The following is a 22,434-nucleotide window of genomic DNA, read 5'->3' as shown; positions in this document are numbered from 1 at the left end:
AATAAGGATCATACAACATTATGGATTATTTTATGGAAATATAATTGTTTTTATCTCAGAAAAACATTGAAAGTTTACCCACAAGTTCAAGGGAGTTATTTAACCCATTTTTGCCACTGAGAGAAGAAGTGAATACTGTTTATTATATCCCCGAAAAACAGTATTTCAGTGGTATTACTTTGACCAACCACCAATGAATATATTAGGTATTAACACAATATCTGTGCATAGATTTGCACAAAAATGTGTATGGTAACTGTCTATAATATGTACATGAACTGATTTAATTTTGGAAGCCAACACTTTCAAGATGGCCGACATTCAAGATGGCCGATTTGCGGGCCAGGCATCTTTCAACATAACCGACAGTTTATTTGTCATAACTTTTGAATGGATGCTTGGATTTACACTAAACCTTGTGTGATAACACTCTATAATGAGTAAATAAGTCATGTAAAATTGTGAGGCCAGTGCTTTCAAGATAGCTGAATTTCAAGATGGCTGACTTTGAAGTTGGCAATCTTTCGAGACGGCCTACCTTTTGTTTACGCCACAACTTTTCAATGGGTGCTTGGATTTGCAGTAAATCTTGTGTGTTAATAATATAATTGGTTTATGAGCTGTTTGAAATTTCGAGATTATGCTTTTGAAATGGCTGACTTTCAAAATGGTTGACTTTGTACAATAATTTTTGATCGGGTTGACAGATTTGCACAAACGTTGTGTGCTAATTAGCCTAATTATAACATACACATGAAGTCAAAACATTTTGGAGGCTTCAAATGGTCAAGATGACAGTAGCTTTATGCTCTAATCTGGTGTTTGTGGATTTTTGTGGTATACCTCTGGCAGTCGGGGGAGGCTGCATAGGCCTTGTTCGCTTTTTCTGCATGTACTCAGAGTGAAAGCTCATAAAACAGTTCTGTACACCTATTATAACATTTTTAATGCTCTTTACAGACTGCCATTTACAATAATTATAAATATTATCAGTTATCAATCATTCAATCAATAAATAAATCAATTAATCAATCAATTAGAATTGGGTATTTGTATCAATACAATTTCCCTATTGACCGTCTTGTTCCATTACCGCACAATGTTGCCGTATGGCAACACACCTATTTTTCAACATAAAAATGAAATAATTTTAGTTGAAAACAAAACAAAATGGTGAAAACAGATCATGACTAACTATAGATCATCCCAATATTTTTTTTAATTTTGTAAATATTGCAAAAAGTGTGAAAAATCTTGGCCAATGCCAGAGTAATCTGTCAAGGACACCCGCTCATGTACAGTGAGGGAAAGAGCGAGCCTGGGGCAGTGTGTGGTGTCAGGTGATGTCAAGAAACCACATAATTGGATAAAATAAGGCCACAGTTTCAATATGAAAACCAATCAGTGTCTATTATTTATATTTAAATACCAGGAAATGCCAAAAGAATGGTATGTTGCCATATGGCAACACCATGCAGTATAGGGTTAATTATTTTTATACAGTATATATATAGGTTCTTTGTTGATTTTTAAGCACCGTGAGCATCTGCACTTTACCAATTTCGTTGTACCTGTACAATGACAATAAAGTTTCATTCATTCATTTAAGTTGCGATTAAAATCCAGGGTTACTAACTAAAACTAATTTTCGGAACTCTTCCTTAAAACATTACTTTCACATTGTTTTTAAGGGAATTTTGAGTGTTTTAAAGTGTAATAACATCTTGCATCTTTGCTTTTTTTGAGGTCTGAAATGTATTTTTCTGTTATCTAGACCATTTGGGGTTTTTTTTGCAAATAAATGCTCTAAATGACAATATTTTTTCCAAAATTCGCAGGAAATGTTGATGGTAGTAAATAGAATTGAACAACAATGTTTGGTTTGCTCAAATGGGGGGGCTGGACAAAATAATGGAAACACCTGTCATTTTGCATCCACAGCCATTTTGCATCCACAGTTAATCCTGTTGGATGAGGTTCATCCTTCTTGGTGCTATGCAGACATTGGGTGCATCCCAATATGCGACCTTGCTGCCTCCACTTGTGCTTGTCTCCTCGTCCCGCCTCCTGGCCCCTCCTCTGTGGAGAAAACAATAAAGTTTCTCAACTGTCAGCCTCGCCACAACAACTTTTGAGGGACTGTTTTTCATTCACCATCCCAATTGCAAATGAGAAAAAGACTTTACAATTGAGCTTTTGCAAGATATTGAAATATAATGCTGTTGTCAGTGATGTCATCATGACGAGAAGCAAGTGGAGGAGGCAAGGTCACATATTGGGATGCACCCATTACCTTGGATACCGTAGCTCTTGATACATCACAAAGACTTCCTGTCTCGGTCAAAGATGCAACAGCTACATGCACACCAAGAATGTCTCCCTTTTGAACTCTGAATTTTTCATCCATAATGTTGTGTGCATTGCACGATTTTGAACAAAACTGTGCTCTTACCCTGCTAATTGAATCTTCACACTTCACCTTATTGGTGCAATGTGCAATTAATGAAGATTGGCCAACAGGCTGGTCCACTCGAGCCATGAAACTTCGCAGTCTAAAATGACAGGTGTTTCCATTATTTTGTCCAACCACTGTACCTATCCATAGAAAAATCAGAAAAACTGAACATTTCAAAGTGGCCTCTCATTTTTTTCCCACGGCTGTATATCACTTGTATGAGTTGAGAATGATGTCATTTATTTGATATTGTTTTAACATTTCACACAGTCTCAAACCTCTGAGTGGGGTTTGTACATTAAAATGATGTAAATGTAAATCTGCTCAATGTTTAGGCAATTTTCTACTTTGAAATGTCATTATATTTATTCTAAAGAGTTAAAGAATTGGCCTCCTGTGATGAGCGGCATTCAGTGTTGAAATGAACTGAATAGGTCTGATCCAGAGGCGGTATACCCATTTGGGGGCCCTAGACAAAATATATTACTTTTGCTTAACCTTAGACTTCTGTTGTTTAATTTCAACTTCAATACACTTTTTCACACAAGCCTTGTGTGCGCTTCCTTTTTTCCATTATCTTGAGTGATTACTACTTTTTGGGAGTGCACGCACCAAGCAATACTCGGCTGTTAAGTGCAGGCGCAGGCGCCGACCTTTGCTGGTCTTTTGTCATTTTGCTGGTATTTACCATGCCAGGGCTGCCGGGGGCTAGCCTGGCGACGCCATCCTATGTACTCCACCCAAAAAATTTGTCTCCGCACATCGTCTGGCAAAAGCCTCGAGCTCGGTTCTCTCAGTGTTGAGAGTGGTGACGCAGAACTCACCCGCGAGGTCCGTTACTGATTGGTTAAGATAACTATATTCACACTTTTTGTTTTGTTATTTCTATTGTATGTTTTTGCGACGCTATATCGTAACAGTCATGCTTATAAAGCGCAATATGGGTTTTAATTTGAATTCGGAACTCCAAAGAATGTAAATGGCAGAGTAAGATCAGTAAGTCAGATCAGTCAGATCAGTAAGATCCACGGAGACGGATTCCTCATGGCTTTTGCCAGACTGATCGACAGAGTCAACAGTTGGCTTTTAGCCCAGGCTAGCTGGGGGCCCCTAGCCGGGGAACTCCCATACTGCCTTTAGTTCTACACAATCGTTTCGATCTGAAAGACACTCTCACTTGTGATTAGGTCTGGTGTTAACCAGGCAAGGGGGCCCCTATAGATATTAGATTTTAGTGGGGTCCTAGGCAATTGCCTCGTCTGCCGATTGGCAAAACGGTCTCTGGTCTGATCATTCCTACATTTCGGCTTAAAGTGTACCTCCGGGATTTTGGACACCAGACCTCATTTCCGAGTCAGCCAGGGTGTAAACAATGTGTCCAGAACGTTTTTTTCACATTCCATGCAGTCCTTGTGAATTCTCATATCCATGTTGCTAAGCTAGCGCAAGTGAACGGAAATGGGTAGCCTGCCCCCAAAAATAGTCTTATCCCGTTTAAACAACATTCAAAACAAAACCGTTATTATGCCATACTGCAAGTGTAAATGTTTGTCTTAGTAGAATGAAGTTTGAAATTAAACCAACCTTGCACTGCGTGGATTTTGCCATGTTGAGAGACTATTTTCTCTATTTTCTATTTTCTCTATTTTCCTACATAATGGGCAACACAGCATCAGACAGCAAAACCAATTGAGGCACATCACAAAACAAGATCTGAGCACTATGCATCCTCTGAGTCTTTAATATACATTACTGAGCATACTGAATTGCTTTTATTAAATAATTGACTTTATCTACAGTGACGACGTACAAAATGTAGCTTCTCAAATATTGACACTATTTATTATACAAAAGTCCTTTTCCATAGGGCAGAGCAGAGGGGACCCAAAACTATAATAATAAGTTTGAATAGACGTACATCGGACAATTAAAAAAAATATATGTAGGGATGTTCCTTTTGAAAATAAAAGAAAAAAAAACCTTTCCCCCTTTCTGTTGATGCAGAATCAGTGCATTCCACTAAACCACCGTAGAAATTTGCAGGAACTGCACACATTACACTTTCAAAACCATTGCTTTGTTTGTGACGACGTCTTTAAGGAGCACATGTGCAAGTATATTTTCTTAAAAAAATAAAATAAAATGTTATTTCACATGTGGACAAACAAACAGCAGCTCCACAAAAAAAAGATTTTACAGAGTGGCAATCTGGAGTCGAGCTGATATACAGGGCTGACACAGGTGTGCATGTTAACCTACTGGAAGTGATAAATCCGCTAATAGATATTCCACAGGAGTCATTTAGCTAAGAAAATGAGAACTCCAGGCTCTTCTATTAGAATATTTACCACTACCTCATGACGTGTGTAACGATACCCCAAGACTACCACGCTGACCGACCCAACCAACGCACAATCAGACTAAGAGTTCATACAGTGCAGGTACAGAAAGGGTTAAAAGACTTAGTTTAAAGCTAACAATCTGTTCAAGGCAACACAGGGAACACTCCTGGGGCGATGGTTTACAGGTGCAGGTAATATAACTGTTTTGGGCAGAGTGCGCACATCCAATGTCACTTGTTGCAAGTGCCAGACAAAAGTGTCACAGACAGTTTAAAGGTGGGGTTGCAGGTATGACATCACGTTGTAGAACCTTAGGATTCTAAGGTTCTCCATAGACTCCTATGAGCCTGCGGAACCCCCAATGTGATGTCAAAATAGTACATATTATTAAAATGGTTAACCTGCAACCCCACCTTTAAGAAGGTAGGTCTGCACACTGCGAATTAGGCTCCAAAACATAAATACAGATGTGCCTGACAAAGATCCAGGGAGATCGAAACGTTGCTGCTTCAATCTAATAAAGTTGATTTTTGGAGCTTATTTCACAGTGTGCAGACTTACCTTCTTCAACTTACATGTAATACAACTCAACAAAATGATTATACTATTTATCGGCATAGTTTGGTGAAACAGTGCACAACTTTTGTTAACCATATAACCTCGATCTCCCAGTGTAAGTTGAGATTCAAATCAATTACTGTCTTTGTTAAACATAAAGTAAGGGAATTAATATAAGGGGCATGGAGATTTCCAAAGGGTCGGGAAGGGGTTGGGGTCGTTTTCAATACAGACATCTTATATTGAAGCAGGGTTGGCCCGGTTCTCCGCTGGTGTTGTCAGTGTTGAGCATTTGTCTGTTCAAACCTGATTTGGGGACGTAAAAAAAAAACAAAAAACAAAAAAACCAAATCAAGTTTGCCAATTTCAAGAAACGAAAACCAGATATTTCTTTTAAACACAGTTTGACAAGGTGGCCTGACAAGCTGACCGTTCGGTTCACACCAGAAAACTGCCTGAAGTCTAAATGACAAAAACAGATGGGTTTTTGTGGGGTGGCTTAGCTACTGGCAAAACGGGGAGGCCGTAGGGTCAAAGCCTTTGAACACATCTTTGAGTGAGGCAGCGTCCTGCTCCGCAGTGTCTGGTTGTGGTTGCGCCGGGCTGTTGCCGCCGTAAGGGCTGCCCGAGCCGGTCTTGCCGGCCTGTTTGACCATGTGAAAAAGAGACGCGGAAACGGGGAGGTTGTGGACGCCCGCGGGAAGCTGCTGCTGCTCGGACGCGGACGGAGCCGAGCTCGCGGCGTTGTTGGGCCCTCCTGGCGTCCCGGAGGACATCGGGGGCGGCTTTTGGGCTATTCGCGGCCGATTATAACTGTTGTAGCGGTCAGTGGTTGGCTCGACAGTCTCAGGCTCGGGCTGATCCAGGGCTGACTTACGCACAAACAGCGGCTCTTTGGGCTTGGCCTTGACGACCACCACCGCGTCGCCCCCGCCGACAACAGAGCTGGGTTTTTTGGGTTCGGTTGAGGAAGCCGCTGAACTCGATGCTGCTGCCGATTGTCCCGACGAACTTGTTTCCGTACTTTCCGCAGTCCTGGGGTCGTACAGGCTGATGCCGCTCAGCACACTGCTGTTAGTCGTGGCGGCTCCCGTTCCCCCTCTGCCGCCCACAGCGCCACCCGCTGACAAAATGCGCGGATCGTAGGGTGCAATAGTGGTGGTGGTCAAAGCAGTGGGGGGGCTGTTCACGCGTGCCCCCAAGGGGTCAGCTAGAGGAAGGGGAAGCCCAGTGGACTCCAGTGAAGGCGGCAGCGGCAGCGGTGGCGGCTTCAGAGCAGATTTCTGCGGCTGCAGCCGGGGATCTGACGCCATCTTGCGGGCCATACGAGGGTCTACTGGTTTTTCGGGAGGCATGGCAGGAGGTTGCACGGGAGCTGAGGTGGCAGCCATGGCTGCTGCCGAATGAACACCAGAGGCAGCCCCACCACCACCACCACCTCCTGCGCCGGGACTAGTTTGAGAACCTGGAGAGGAACCGACGGTTTTGAGGATACGCGAGAGCAGTTCAAAGTCTGGAAGGGATGACGTTGCTGAGGAGCTGGACGACTGGCTAGTTTCTACAGGGTGCGGTAGGGAGGGTGGTGTTGGTGTGTGAAGCGGCTGATGTGTGGTGATGATGCTGCGTGAGAGTCTAGGGTCCATGGCGGAGGAGGACGACGAAGAGGAGGAGGAGGAGGAGGAGGTTGCCCCGACAACGACACCGACAGGGGGGATTCCGGGTGGAAGTGGCAAAAACTCCTGCTTGGGAACGGGAACGGGAATTAGATCCTCGGGATTCCACAAGACGGTCTTGGAAAAATGCGGCACGACGAGGCTGAAGTCTTTTTTGATGTGGCTGAACTGCTGCAGCTGAGAGCGGGGGTCGCGCAGGGCCATGCCCATGAGAGGGTCCAGGGGGATGGGGGCCGGCTTCTCCCGCAGAACCCGCTCTCCCTCCTCCTCCTCGGCCGCCGCCGTAGTGGTGGTGGCGGCAGCAGCAGCGGCGGAGGCCGGGGGCTTGTACACGAGGGAGGTGGTGGACGTATCGGATTTGAGTTCTTGTGATTGTGTGTTGCGGGCCAGGCGAGGGTCCACGGGACCCGAGGAGGAGGATGAGGAGGAGGAGGAAGAGGGGGGAGACAGCAAGGCACTGGGGTTTGGTTCAGAAGACTCAGTCATCCGGGAAAGACGCGGGTCGCGGGCTAATCGCGGATCGGCTGGACGAGCCAGCCGGGGATCAGACACCCCTCCTGCCGACGCTGCCGGGGGAGGACCCTCGGGTTTGTTACTGGTGCTCTGGCTCTGTTGTCGCAACGTCTTGATGATGGAGGAGACACTGCTGCCACCGTCTTCATCCTCACTGGAGTACCAGTTGGCAGAGTCACCTGAAAGAAAGCACCACATGAGCAAATTAAATAAAGGAATTCAAATGGGGTCGCCTGAAATGTCTGAAAGTGTGTGGAAAAAAAGAAAACTGAAAAATATTACAAATTAATATAACATTACTATTCAATATTCTCTTTGAAAGCGTCATGGATATCTATAGGTTTAATACACAACAAATTATGTAGCTCAGTCATGTCTTCATTTTAGTCGTGTAGCTGCATAAGGTGAAGCGATATCATATTGAACCCTATTTGTTAGGAATGGGATGGCAGTTCATATGTGAGTCAAGGCAGGTAAGCGAATACTTTTGGCAATATAGTACAGTGAATTTTGAAATAAGTATGTATGTTATCTATGTGAAGTAAGTAATCTATGTGAATTTCAATACGAATTGGATTAATCATGCATCTGAATATTTAATTTCATACATAACTACATAAGCAAGCAAGCAAGTCAATCAGTGAGCCTGGGGGCCAAATTACGTTCAGATTTGTTTGTACAGACCTTCGACATCTTTCTGAGCTGCGACTTCTGCTGCGAGCCTCTTTGCGTTTTCCTCCTCTTCCTGCTGTTTCTGGTGAATCCTCATGAACAGCACGCGCTGTGCAGGGGGCAGGAAGTCTGGGACGGGCACGTGGCTGTCGGCTGCTCCGTTGGAGGAGCAGTCCCCACCGTCACCCAACCCATGAGTCCGGGAGGACTGATGATCCATATCTTCACATTCTTCAGGTCCTCCGTGATATTCTTTACCTTAAAAAGTGCACGAGTGAAGATGGAAAGGGAATGAGTTAGCTTGGCTATCGAGACTTCAAAGATGTACAATAATTTGGTTTGGCCTATTTATTCACGTTGTTCACCCATTATTTGTGTGCCTGTCTAGCTTTTCTAGTGTCTACTCTAGTGCTCCTGGCTGAAATGCCTTCGCATCCGACTTCAAAAACTGTTTCCAAACAAGCAATCTACCCGCGCGTTATGAGTGAAAGTGTACCAAAAACAGCATAGTTTTTGTGCATGCAAAAAAAACCTGCCCATAGGTAGTCGTTTCATGGCCGAATATGAGGTCATAATGAAATCAAGGGCCTAATGTAAAAAAAAAAAAAAAGTTTTCTCCTTACACTAAAACTGCTACTACTAAAATTGCTTCTCATCTGCCATACCGAGGCCTAACAGTAGGGCACAAGGTTACTACGCCGGCAGAGAATCGTATATGAGAGGGAGATAAAGCAGGCGGGTTCTTTTCCGGAATCCACTTTACGTCGGGTGAACGCCCCTTTAGGAGACCTTCGATTAGGTGACCTTCAGAGTCTTGAGGTTGAGAATAAATGGAGTCCCCTTAGCACTGTAGATAGCAGTGGCGCACATCTTGTGTGAAAAGAGAAGAAGAAGGAGGGACAACGCCCCCTTAGGACACCGAATTGTGAGCACACGCTTTTGCATTGAGTGGGCGTGTTTCGACTCATCTTATTATACAGTGGTGCTCATATGTTTACATACCCTAGCAGAATATACGGTTTCTCTGCGATTCTCAAAAAATATGCAGAATTACACAAAACCTTTTTTTTCACTCATTGCTAGTGACTGGCTTAAGACATTTATTAGCAATCTTCTGTGTTTACTCTTTCAAAAGCATGATCACAACCCAAACTACCCAAATGACCCTGTTCAAAAGTTTACATACCCTAGTTTCTGATGCTGAATATGGCCCTGTTTAACATCAAGGACCGCTCTAAATTGTTTGTGGTAGTTGTGGATAAGGTTCTTAATTTTCTCATGCTTTTGAAAGAGTGAACACGGAAGATTGCTAATAAATATCTTGAGCCAGTCACTAGCAATGAGTGAAAAAAAAGGTTTTGTGAAATTTCATATTTTGTGAGAAATTGCCAAGAAAGCATATATTCTGCAGGGGTATGTAAACATATGAGCACCACTGTATATCCTACCTCTTTGACACCGGTGACCCGGGTTCGATTCCAGCCTGGGTCATTTGCCAGTCCGGCTTCCCCGTCTCTTTCTCCCCACCCATTTCCTGTCCCTCTGCCACTGTCCTATCATGATTTAAGCACAAAAGCCCCCCAAAAATGTAAAATTGACCGTCATCAATACCTTGAGGCCCGTCCCCGGTCCCATAACCCATAGCTTGGTTGGGGCTCCCTCCTGAGAGCATATCCATGGGGTTGCCACCGGGGTGTGGAGGGGCCGGGAAATGAGGCGGGGGTCCTCCCTGAGGCACACCACCCCCGGCACCAGCTGGGGCACCGGACCCAGGAGGCACTGGACCCCTGAAATAGAAAAGACATCATCACATTATCAGTACTGTCGTGCTGTCAGTGTTGCAACTGTACACTGCGTGAAGATGTTTTTTGTCTATTGGAATGCCTCTAAACGTTAAACTTGGATTTTTTTCGCACACCTCAGCTGGCAGGTGCGTCGGAGATGGCCCATGTGTCACTCAGCAGACAACTTGAAGAAACTCCCGCACACTACATTTCACTGTTTTTCTTTAATGAACGACGTTTCGGTACTATGAAGGTCTAGTACCGAAACGTCGTTCATTAAAGAAAAACAGCGAAATGGTCAGTGTGCGGGAGTTTCTTCAAGTTGTCATTGGAATGTCTCTAAAATGTACTAATAATATGCTTTATTTCTTTTTTTGTTTTTTTTAATCTATGTTTATTTTTGAAACAGGAAATACAAGCTAACCTGACTCCTAGCTTCTGCGCTAGCTGTCCCGTGGGCTTCACCACAATCTCAAACAAAGATGGAATCTTTTTCCCCGCGGCTCCGGGACAAGGCGGTGGTGGGGGCCCCATCTGCGGGTGATGAGGAGGGGTGCCGCCGCCATGGTTCGGGGGAGGAGGACAACCTTGAAACGGGCCGCCGGGACCGTCTGGAGGACAAGGAGGTGGGGGCCCGGGGGGGCACGGAGGGGGCCCAGGCGGACACAAACCTCCAGGGGGGCCCATCATATTCCCCCCCGGAGGAGGACCGTTGTTATGGGGGGGCATGCCGCCGGTCGAGGGAGGCGGCCCGGACATTCCAAATTCTGGAGGACCAGGACCTGGGCCGCCGGTGGTGCAGTCGGGTCCAGACACGGGTCTGGGCGGCGTGGGAAGAAGGCCCACCCCTGGAGGTGGTTTTGGCAGAGGGTTGATACCCTGCTTCTTCAGCTCCTCCACCTCCTTTTCATCCTCAGCGCCTGCCTCAGCATCCTCTGCTAGCATCTATTGCACACCAAAACAGTGAACCAAAAACGTTAGTAATTCAGTTAACGTCCTTTAAATTAATAACTCATAGTTAATTATTAATAGGCTCTTATGAGTTTTAAAATGTGTTAAGAAATCACCTTGTCTAGTAACTCTTGAGTGTCGTCCGTCAAGGGCTCGTGAGAAAACATACATTCTTCTCCATTCACGCAATTGCCAGTGGTATGGTAGAGCTTGCAGGGGAAGTCCCGTGCCAAGGAGTCAAGGAACATCGCTCAGACAGTGTATTGTTCATGGCATCATCATATTATTCTCCAGAGGAAAAGTTTAGTAACTACACCACCACTGAAACTGAGAAAGAAGGCCTTCAAAGCCTTGAAATTAGGTTGGCTATTGTAGTTACTGCATATTTGACACAGCAATATATCTAAATGGGACATATAAGACCCTAAGGTTTTGTCAAGAGATAAAGAGGGTGTAATGAAGTAGCCTGGTTCACACCAGACGGTGTGTGTGTAGCTTTGGCGCCCCCTGGCGGAGCAGAGCTACACACACTACCGTCTGGTACACAGCCATAGAGCACGCTCCGTCTCCCACCAGAAAATAGGCTGAGAATGTATTGCTTCTGCACGGCCTCCTCACCAACAAATTCCTTCAAAAACCTTCCTGTTAATCTTTAAAGAGTCAATATAGTCTCTAATCTGTCTTGTGACTCCTCAATGTGAGTTACCGTTTATATTTAAGAAATAAATGCTCCGTCTATTTTCTGGTTGGAGACGGAGCGTGCTCTATGGCTGTGTACCAGACGGTAGTGTGTGAAGCTCTGCTCCGCCAGGGGGCGCCGAAGCTACACATACACCGTCTGGTGTGAACCAGGCTAGTAATGAAGACCATTTTCAAGCTAAATTAAAATTTTGACAAAATATCTAGTTAGCCTACCGCACTTTGCCCTTGTAGCCCAGAATAGGTTTTACTGCTTTTTGACCTCTGTACCATTCCCTTTTCACATACTACTATTAGTACAAATTTTAGGAACAGAAACATGGAAAGGATATCATGCATATATGGACAGTTCTCCGCTCTGGCACAGAAACCGGTGATGTAAAATTTGCAGAGCTCCTTTCGTTTAGGAAGTTCGATGTCATGGCTGAAGTTGCAGTGCTCTCCCTAGACATAAAACAAAATAGAGAAAAAAATTAATGAACATGAATGAATGCAAGACGAGGGTCCTAGATTTTAAATACAACTTATTTCAAGTTTTTATGTGCTTCATAGGCTGAAATTTTTAGGATTTTATAGGCTGAGGGCACCTTTTCCCAAAAAGACCTTAGGCATTCAGGAGGCCTTAACAACAACAGTGAGCAAACTGAAGAAGGCACACGCCGAAACACATTGTGCAATAAAAACACTGCTATACAAGGTGCAGCCTCCTTCTTGAAACAACAACAACATAAAAAATGGGTCAACAACAACATAACAAATTGTAACAATGCATACCCATGTGCAGCGGCCCTCTATGTAGTACTTGCAGATGGCCTTGCCCTTCTTCTCCGGCCCGTGCTTCTCTTGATCATTTCGTCGCGGCGGCCCTCCGCCATTATCCTGCAGAAACAAATCATCATAATAAACAGACATGTACTACCCACCCTACACACTGAACTAGAGATGGGACCAAGTCACTAAGAATAAAGTCCTTCCAATCATGTTCCTCCCAACACGATCTCTCACTAAAAAAAAAGAGGGAGAGAGTGCAAGGAGAGAGTGCACGGTCGAGAGAGAGCTCACGCAGATTGACAGAGAGAGAGCGCAAGAGCGAGAGAGAGAGAGAGGAAGCACACGACCTGCAACACACAATGTCATTTTATAATTCTTTTGATTAAAACCTAACACCATACTGAGAGGCGCAAAAAGAGTTTTTACGAAGGGTCTCAAAAATAGTGATAAACTTTGAAAACATATCTAGGATGTCTTTTATTTGTTCTTACTCCATTGTCCATATCTCCATTGTTCTCTTCATCGTTTCCTTGATCCATTCCGCGCCCTCTTCCTCTGCCTCTTCCTCGGCCGCGGTTCATCCCTCGCGCTCCTTTGCCTCGGCCGCGACCCCTTCCAAGTTTACCACCTACGTATGAGCGTAACAAAAATTGGGATTCATCAATCAGAGGTAATAAACAGCCAATCAAACAAACAAATAAAGACAGATATAGACAAATATAAACAAAAACACATAGATAGATAGAATCAGTTCAAGTTCACACCTGTTCTATTTTTTCAACGGGTTTCGAACACCCATACACCCCTCTACCCACCCTCATCTCAGAAAATTTACAATATTACATCAGCTACTGCTTGTGGAAAGCGGGTTGACAAAATGCCGCCTCTCTCTGTCCATGACTTACCACGCCCACGATCCTTGCCTTTTCTATACGGATTCGAGTCTTTAGAATAATCCTCAAAATCGTCTTCTCCTATGTTTTCAAAGTCCTCATCACCACCATACTGAAAAAGATCATTGACAACAATCAGAAAAAAACAAAACTAACAAAATAGTAATAATAATGACATAAACCTCAGCGTCTGATCAATTAAATCAGACCGCGTTTGGTCAATAAAAAAGCTAAAATAATAATAATAATAATATTAACGATAATTAATTAATTAATAAACAATTATTTAAGAATTAATAATCATTATAGAAATGATAAATGCAGGCTACCTCCATTTCATCTCCGTAAGAGAAGTCGTCCTCCTCCATATTCTTCCCCCGACCTCCTCTTCCTCTGCTTCCTCCTCGGCCCCCGCGGCCCCTCATCCCTCCCCTCCCACGACCTCTCTGATTCTTCAGTCTGCCTCTTCCTCCTGTAAAAAAAACCAAACACATTTAATTCAGAATTAACTCAATTTGATTCTGAATGAAGCTCAATTCCTTCTTTTTTTGGGGGGTGGGGGTATCTTTATTTTTGACAGGAAATGAGAGGGAAGAGAGACGGGGAGGGCTCGGCAAATGACCTCAGGCCGGAATCGAACCCGGGTCGCCGATTGAGCCAAGGATGGGCCTTGTATTTGTCTTCTTACCTCTTCCCCCACGGGGACCACCAGGGCCTCCCGAGCTGCTGCCCTCCTTAGCCTTGCGGTACTGGTTGAGCTCCTTGGTGAAGTCGTCGTAATCGTCCTCCGCCATCTCGTCGTCCTCTTCCCCCTCGTAGTGCTCGTCTTCGTACTCGTCGTAGTCTCCGTAGCCGCCTTGCTGCTTCTCCATCTTCATGTAACTACCTTTCTTACCGCCTCCGTGGCCGCCAGAGGACACCCCCGAGGGATAACCTCCGTGAGACTGCAAACAACAAAAATCAAAACAAAACGCTGTTGTAAAATTCAACCAAAGTGGTAGAAGGAGCTCAACTGAAATTAAGTTAAAACCAACTGGGTGCTCATTCCTTAAGAATTACACAAAATAAAGGGAACAAGCCAGCACTACAAAACTACATAACTGCTGTCCTGTTCTCTTTTTCTGTCAAATTCAACCAAACAACATGCACCAAGAAGGACTAAAACAGGGTTAAGTGCTGATTCACACACAGCAGCATCAACGCACGATGCGGAGGGCAGTAAAAATTTGCTCAAGTTCAATTTCCAAGTCACCACTGGCTACCACATTGGAGACAGGTCAAACGCAATTTCTGTGCTTACCCTGTTACATAGATTTTTGACAATAAAGTACACTTGATTTGACTGAACTGTCATTCAAGTTGTTCAGTGAAACTGTGAAGCTGATCGTTATATCACATTTCGTACATGCTCTCAAGGTCGGACGAAAGTGGAGGACAGATCCCCCTAGTGTTGAGATGGTATTTTACAGAATGGGATTAATCATTAACGTTTGTGAATGTTTTGTTTATAATTATTTCATTACAAAATGTTAATAAACTATTTATTAGGGTTGACAAAACTTAAATAACAAAAGTTATATAAAGTGTTATCTTGTGAACAGTTTATTTAGCCATATCAACCGTATAAAGTACAGTTACAACTTAAGACACAAAACTAGGGAAAAACAAGGAAACATAAATAAATAAACGGGGAATGGCATACAAAAACATTGGCGACAATGGATAGTGCAGTGGAACATTGAAAGTGCATGGGTTGTACAGAATTCAGTTTATATTGCGCTAAGTAAGCAAGGGAGGTAAGAAGGCCAGGTAGTGGAACTCACAGAGGCTGAATACTGGGGACTGTATTCCCTGTACTTCCTCTTCTCATTGGTACTGTAGTCCGAGTCATCACTGTAGTCAGAGCGGTCATCACTGGACGAAACATGACGCTGCAATGTAGAAAAGTAAATAATGTTAATTATATTATGAATTATGCATGTTACAGCTCCAGGCCTTTTTATTAGAATACCATGAAAAAGTTGATTTATTTCCATAATTCCATCAATACTGTTAAACTGTCATGGATTGTAGATTCATGGCCCAGTTTTTTAACTATTCCAATCATTACTTTTTTTCTTTTTATATACGTTGGCCTTCCAGCTCAAAAAACCCATGAATTGGAGAATTCGCATTATTAGAATATTGTTATAAAATCAAATTTTTCTTAATCAAAATTCGGGTCACATTAAATCAGTTGAAATTTGGTACTTTCTACATAACATGCAATGGTCAATACTTGGTTAGGACATTCTCTGTCTTCATAATGGCCATGATGCGTTTAACATTGAAGTCAATGGCAAAAACTGTGCATGGGAGTTATGGAAGCCCAGATATCCTTGATGCTTTGCTGTCAGCTGTTCTTGTTTGTTGACCTGGTGCCCCACACTTCACTCTTCAATATACCATGTAGATTTCCATGCTACGTTTTGGTGTTAACTCACCAGTAACTTCCTAAAATTAAATGAGGATAAAACTGAAGTGTTGCTCATTGGGCCTAAGAAAAAACGTGCAAAACTCCACTCAAGCCTAGGTGACCTAAGCATGCACATTAAAGATAAGGTTACTAGCCTCGGTGTGGTCATAGACTCGGATTTGAGCTTTGAGCCTCACATCAATAAGATAACAAAATCTGCTTTTTTCCATCTTAGAAATGTCAACAAAGTGCGCGACTTGGCCCCCCGACAAGACGCTGAGAAACTTATTCATGCCTTTGTCACCAGTAGGATAGACTACTGCAATGCTCTCTTCTCTGGTCTCCCAAAAAAATTAATTGACAAATTTCAACTCATTCAAAATTCTGCGTCAAGAATCCTAACAAGAACCAGAATGAGAGAGCACATCTCTCCTGTCTTGGCAGACCTGCACTGGTTACCTGTCTCATACAGAATCGACTTTAAGATTCTGCTCACAGTATTTAAAGCATTAAATGGACTTGCCCCTAGCTATATCTCAGACATGCTCTCTTTTTATGCCCCTGCTCGAGCTCTCAGGTCCACTGATGCCAAGCTGCTAAGGACCCCCACCCCCCCGCAGAAGAAGATCGGCGACGCCGCGTTTGCCTGCTATGCGCCCAAGAGATGGAACGCCCTCCCCATCGAGATCCGATCAGCCACCTCCGTCGACTCCTTCAAGAAGCAGCTGAAGACCCACCTCTTCATCCTTGCCAACTCCTAGCTGCCAAGGCGTCATAGTGTCCCAGCTGCCGCAGCGCCCTTACTACTCGCAACCAGCCCTGGCAGGGGGCTCCCCTAGGTGGCCGCTGGTCTCTGCCTGAGGTTTCTTCCTGACTATAGGGGGTCTTTTTTTTCTCAGACCTCACTGAGCTTTTTTTTTCCCCCTTACAAACTATGAATCAAGCGAAAGGGAGTTTTTCCTCACCCCTGATGCCACCAGGGGCCGCACCTGAGCGCCCAATCTCTGTGTGACTATCTATGACTTATGATAGGCCCAGCCACTATGGACCTTACACATCTAAGAATCCTGGTCCTAACCTACGTTGACCTTATGACTCTACATTCTCTGTCTATCTCTTCTTCCTCTGCCTTCCTGCTTTTTCTGCCTCTCCTCTATACCTCTCCTTTTAAATCTATCTCTAACAATGTTTTTTTTTTTCCCATTTGTTAAGCACTTTGAGTTACATGCCTTGTATGACACAGTGCTATACAAATACAATTATTATTATTATTATTATTATTATTAATTCTAACTCAACAGAAATAAAACCCCATTCATTTTCAATGGGGTTTCATTTCTGGTTATTTAGAATTAAACTGGTGAGTTAGCGCCAAAACGTGGCATGGAAATCTACAGGGTATATTGAAGAGTGAAGTGTGGGGCACCAGGTCAACGAACAAGAACAGCTGACAGCAAAGCATCAAGAATATCTGGGCTTCCATAACTCCACTGCACAGTTTTTGCCATTGACTTCAATGTTAAACGCATCATGGCCATTATGAAGACAGAGAATGTCCTAACCAAGTATTGACCATTGCATGTTATGTAGAAAGTACCAAATTTCAACTTATTTAATGTGACCCGAATTTTGATTAAGAAAAATGTGATTTTATAACAATATTCTAATAATGCGAATTCCCCAATTCATGGGTTTTTTGAGCTGGAAGGCCAACGTATATAAAAAGAAAAAAAATAATGATTGGAATAGTTAAAAAAACTGGGCCATGAATCTACAATCCATGACAGTTTAACATTATTGATGGAATTATGGAAATAAATCAACTTTTTCATGGTATTCTAATAAAAAGGCCTGGAGCTGTATATAGCAACACATAATGAATAAATGGTGGAGTATGTATCTTTTGTAGTTTATTTGCAAATTGTATGCTGCCCATTCACAAATGTTGTCTTTTTCATATTATATTATTTAATATGAAATTGGATAATATGAATATTTCATGGATGTGGGTGCTAGACGGGCTTGGTTTGTGTATTTCAGAAGCTACTGATCTTCTTTCTTACTGTTGAAAAATAAAAATGAGGTTTGAAAAAAAGAAAGAAATAAAATCAACGCCAATTTTTAAAATGATATAAACGCCTACTTTGTGTTTCGATGACTTGCGCCTCTTCTTGGACCTTCTCTTCTCTTTATCCCGGTCCCGTTCCTTTTTTCTCTTCCTTTTGCGGCGATGACTTTTTGACTCCTCGTCTGAGCCGCTGGCAGGGTAGTCCTTGTTATGGTGTGGTGGTGGTGGTGGTGGTGTTGATTTCGCAACAGTGTCACCCTCCTCCTTCTGGGGGGATTCTGGTTCGGCCCCATCGTCCTCAAGTTCACCCTCCTCTAATTCACCATCCTCACATCTGTACATAAAACACATACAATTATTATTAAAGATGATTTATTGAAGCCTTACTCTGAAAAAAGCAGGTAAAAAAATAAGAAGAAATGTTGTGAAACAAGAGTGAAAATGCGAAGAAGAATCCTGTGACCTGTCTCTCTAGTCCAGTGTTTCCCAACCAGGGGTAAGTACCACTAGGGGTACGCGAGCACACCTCAGGGGGTACGTGGAAAATAACAAATGTAATAACAAATGTGTGTATGTTGAGTCCAGTCACATTGGATTTGAGGAAAAGATATAGAGTGAGTAGGTACTCATCACATGATGAAATGGCTTAGGGGGTATACCCAGGACAAAAAAGGTTGGGAAACACTGCTCTAGTCTATGGTTGCTTCCTAGTTTATAGTGTAGGAATAAAAGAATGTTTTGGTTGAGACTGAAGGTGACTTCCTGTTTGGCTGTACCAATTGGATCGGCTTTGGTGACTGTCTGCTTCCATAAAAATGACACGATCATATGTGAAACTAACTGACATTCATCCACAGTGATGGCTCTCTGTATTTCTCTATGACCCTATGTTAATCCCAGTATGACAGGGGGAGGCAAATCAGTGACTCCTAGGACAGCAGGAGGAGAAAAACTGGGCAGAACAAAGCAAGTCATTTAGCACAGCGCTTCTGAAGGAGATTGTAGCCATGCAGTGCATATACTTTGGTTAGCACACGCGGAGTATTCTTTCACACTATGGTATAGCTCATTTTGCCTGCACTATGAGAATGTAGATAAAGATTCATATCAGAAATCCAATTAAACCCACCAAGTGCTGCCAGATGTATGATAAGTATTGTATTTGTAATATGATTTTTGATCTCAGTATGATGAACGATCAATACTGTAAAAAAAAAAAAAACACAAAGCACAATAATTTTAGAGTTTACATTCAGTTGCCCAAAAACCCATTCAACTGCGTATCTCTCTGGATCCTAAGACACATGCAAGCACCAACACTCAAACACAAGGTCTGAGGCAGAGTTGCCCAGCAGCATTGATCTCTTGCATAACTTGCGCTACACATCAGGGTCTGTTAGGTATCAGGACTTATAGGTAGAGTGAAAAGGTACTTAGAGTGGTGTATTGGATCGGGTAGACTATTTGATGAGTGATCAGTGAGAGATCAGTGAGGCTATGCAACGCAAATGTGCCTAAAAAGTCTTGCATGCAAGTTACACACTACTGCCAAGTAGGGCTGGGCACGGTAACTGTGGCAAGTGCCAAGATAAACAAAGAAAAAGTCACTAAATCTCATTCGTTTTGTTTGTCTAAGATAATTTACACATTAAAAAAACCCCAACATAACTTCATTTTGAGGTTTTGGAACAACAGTTCAACATTTTCCAATTGGCAACACTGCCCTGCGATATCACTGACCTAATGCCCAACGCAAGGCCCAGGCAAGATTTTAAACTCATGATAAGTTATTTGTCATCTCCCTAAGATAGACTAAAACATAAAAGGTGACGAGAGCTCTTTTCATTTGCTGGCCCTCAACTTCAACTTATTGCCAGACTCCACAAATTCCCAATGGGCTTTCGCTTTCGCAAAGGGGGGTGACCAGGCACAGTATTTACAATGACCCAGTGTGTTTGTCTGTCTACATCCTTCACCCGCTTGATTTAGTTGTCAATAACTCTGTCCTTAGTAACTTCACGGATAGTCTACCAAACTTGGTTTGTACGGTCGTGAGGAATAGAAACATTTTATTAACCTTTCATTACAATTCAATCCCACATGCACCTAAGCATGAATGTGACAGCGCTGGCCATGTTTAGGTCAGACTGACATCTGGTTAGGCCTACACTTGTTTACCCGATCATAGCTTGCATTTCAACAATATAACCTTAATTTTAGTTGCTACCACTATCCTTTTTGTTTTCTTTGTCATCATTTTGTTAAGTATTTTATCAGCACTGGGTGATTAATATATTGTTGTTGTGATACATTGTTCTAAGCCCTTTTCATTGCACTTTTGTACAGTAGTCTACTTTGGGCTGTATCCAGAGATCTAAATTAACACCTGTCAAATAGCCAAATGCTGGTGAAAATTCAGTTTGGCTGGTAATGAAGAATGCTTACTGGCCACTTTGACACATTGGAGTGTCTGTTTGGCTAGATTAACATCTACTGGCCATTTTGGCTGATGATCAAAAGCTAGAGCCCTGACGGAATCCACTGTAATTCAGACATACTCTAAAAGTAAACTAGTTCTCCTGGTCATTGTCCAAATCCAATGTAAAAGTTGATTTTAAAGGAACATTCTATGTGTGATGTAGGTAAAGACAACATAAATACAAATCCTATTAGTTGTTAGGCCTGAGGGAAGGATTCAAATAGATTTGATAATTAACCAAGGCTACTCCGAATGACTTAAAAACTGTGTCGACTGTTGTAAGTTTTTGTAAACAGCTAGTAGCCTAGGCTATTCATAACTACTTTTGCACTTCCAAGATTAATGACTCTGAAAATAAGATAATAAAACACACGAATGTTGTGACTTCTAACTAGGGTTTCTGCCATTGTCGATGTGTTAATGACCTGAGATCTGTTGTCTTAAATCTATAATCAATTACAGCGACAACGTTGTTTTCAGTCGATTGTCAAGTATGAAGTAGCAGCTCAAATGCATCCTAAATTTCTCCATGCTGCACAAACAAGCTAAGCTTGGCTAGCACACACAAATTCACTGGCAAATTGCTGGCGTATTCTTGTAACGTCAATGAAGCACTGTAACGTGTTTGATTTTGTTAAACTGGCATAAGTCTGAATAAGTATTGGGTAATAAGTGCATGGATGCTGTAAATAAGTGTTAAACTATGGCAGTAATATAGCAAGCTAGTGCTAGCTAGCTGCTACATTTCCGGGTTAAAATTCGCCATTTCGGACATTGCTTACCAGCTAGCTAACGTACGTGTGTGCTGCTACTACTAAGCCCAACTCAAAGGGCTACATGCCAAGTTTGCCGTTTAATGTAGACTACTAATACTTTTTAAACACGTGTCGACGATACTGTTGGTAAACTTTACTAAAATTGTTCGCTTGTTGAGGGGACAGGCCGGTGCTAATTTGTGTCAGCTAGCAAGCGATGGCTTGTAATTGTCATGTAACGTCAACGTGTCTGAAATCCTCCGAGGCCCAATACTACATTAAATTGATTGTAAAAGTGACCATCCCCTCTACAAACTGTGCTCAAGCGGCCCAGTCATTAGGTTAGTTGATGTAAATAGTCTGAATAGATCATGTTCATCACACTTGATGTTTGTCTTTCCAGATTGCTGTGCAACGTTTCAAGATGGCGTTCGTTACCTCTGCACTTGTCCCCCAGAATGGCGACTTTAATCCCTTTTGTAAAAAAAATAAAAATAAAAACAAAAAAGCAAGCTTTTCGTTTCACGAAAGCCTGTGGGAAAGGCATACTTGTACAGAAATATTATTGTAGAATTACTCGACCTTTCGTCAGTGAGGCTGTTGTGTTCGTGGTTGGTAGTTGGGGAGTTTGGATGGACAGTCATGCTTTCCACAGCCATTTCCTCTCCTTAACTAGCAATTGCCTTTAAGGCTAAAATCGAGGCAGGATTCTACTGGATTATGCGTAACTTGACGTGGATCTAGTTGATTAATGACTTAAGGATGCGCTTCAGGTCATATTCAAGTCCCTAGTTGTGATTTAGAAGAGAAATTGGTTGAATTGGTTCCAGTTCTCCGTCCAATGCGCTAGAATTGAAACTCATTGACTTAAAATGGCGGCTGAACTGAAGCGCTTCGTCAGCGAATGGGTGGAGTTTGGAACATTACGTCAAGACGCTTTTTTGCCTCCAGCGCCTTTTACTGGATTATTTTAAAACAGTGTAAATACTAATTGCACAATAAAGCAATGTCACAAAATCTGTTATGCTTTACACAATAGCACAATTTATAGCTTTAATACAATCCTAATAGTAATACATACTGAGTCTACGGTCTTTCTCCCAAACTTGGAAAATACAAAAAAACTACCTTCTCTTTCCATCTCTCTCCCCAGATAAGGTTGTTTGTAGGGGGGAATCAGTAATCTGTGTTTGATCTACCTATTGTGTGATAGGCCTATGCAAGTGTGCACTATCTCCTCTGCTACCCAATGTTATGAACTAAGAAGGCCGGGTAATAATAATAAAATGTTAAAGGAGCACTGTGTAGACCGGTGGCCAGAGTAGGTATTGCAACTATGCTGCTCATTTAAAGGGTAACTTCAGCC

The 22,434-nt window shown here is 42.8% G+C and overlaps 1 protein-coding gene across 1 annotated transcript; it reads right to left on the bottom strand.

Annotated features, from left to right (window-relative positions):
- Nucleotides 1-4,180: 4,180 nt before the first annotated feature.
- Nucleotides 4,181-21,957, bottom strand: zc3h4 (zinc finger CCCH-type containing 4). Its single transcript, XM_063205847.1, has 14 exons — nt 21,651-21,957; nt 17,910-18,168; nt 15,135-15,242; nt 14,000-14,255; nt 13,641-13,783; nt 13,324-13,423; nt 12,910-13,046; nt 12,422-12,526; nt 11,980-12,091; nt 11,065-11,174; nt 10,422-10,942; nt 9,825-10,000; nt 8,226-8,471; nt 4,181-7,720 (listed from the first exon to the last, which is right to left on the bottom strand). The coding sequence occupies exons 1-14, from the start codon at nt 21,725-21,727 to the stop codon at nt 5,859-5,861; spliced, it is 4,212 nt and encodes a 1,403-aa protein (XP_063061917.1). The 5' UTR covers nt 21,728-21,957; the 3' UTR covers nt 4,181-5,858.
- Between the last annotated feature and the right edge of the window lie 477 nt (nt 21,958-22,434).

Source organism: Engraulis encrasicolus, chromosome 8, assembly GCF_034702125.1.
Source record: "Engraulis encrasicolus isolate BLACKSEA-1 chromosome 8, IST_EnEncr_1.0, whole genome shotgun sequence".
In the NCBI taxonomy this organism is placed as follows: Eukaryota; Metazoa; Chordata; class Actinopteri; order Clupeiformes; family Engraulidae; genus Engraulis; species Engraulis encrasicolus.
This window is presented reverse-complemented; position numbering and strand designations above follow the sequence as displayed.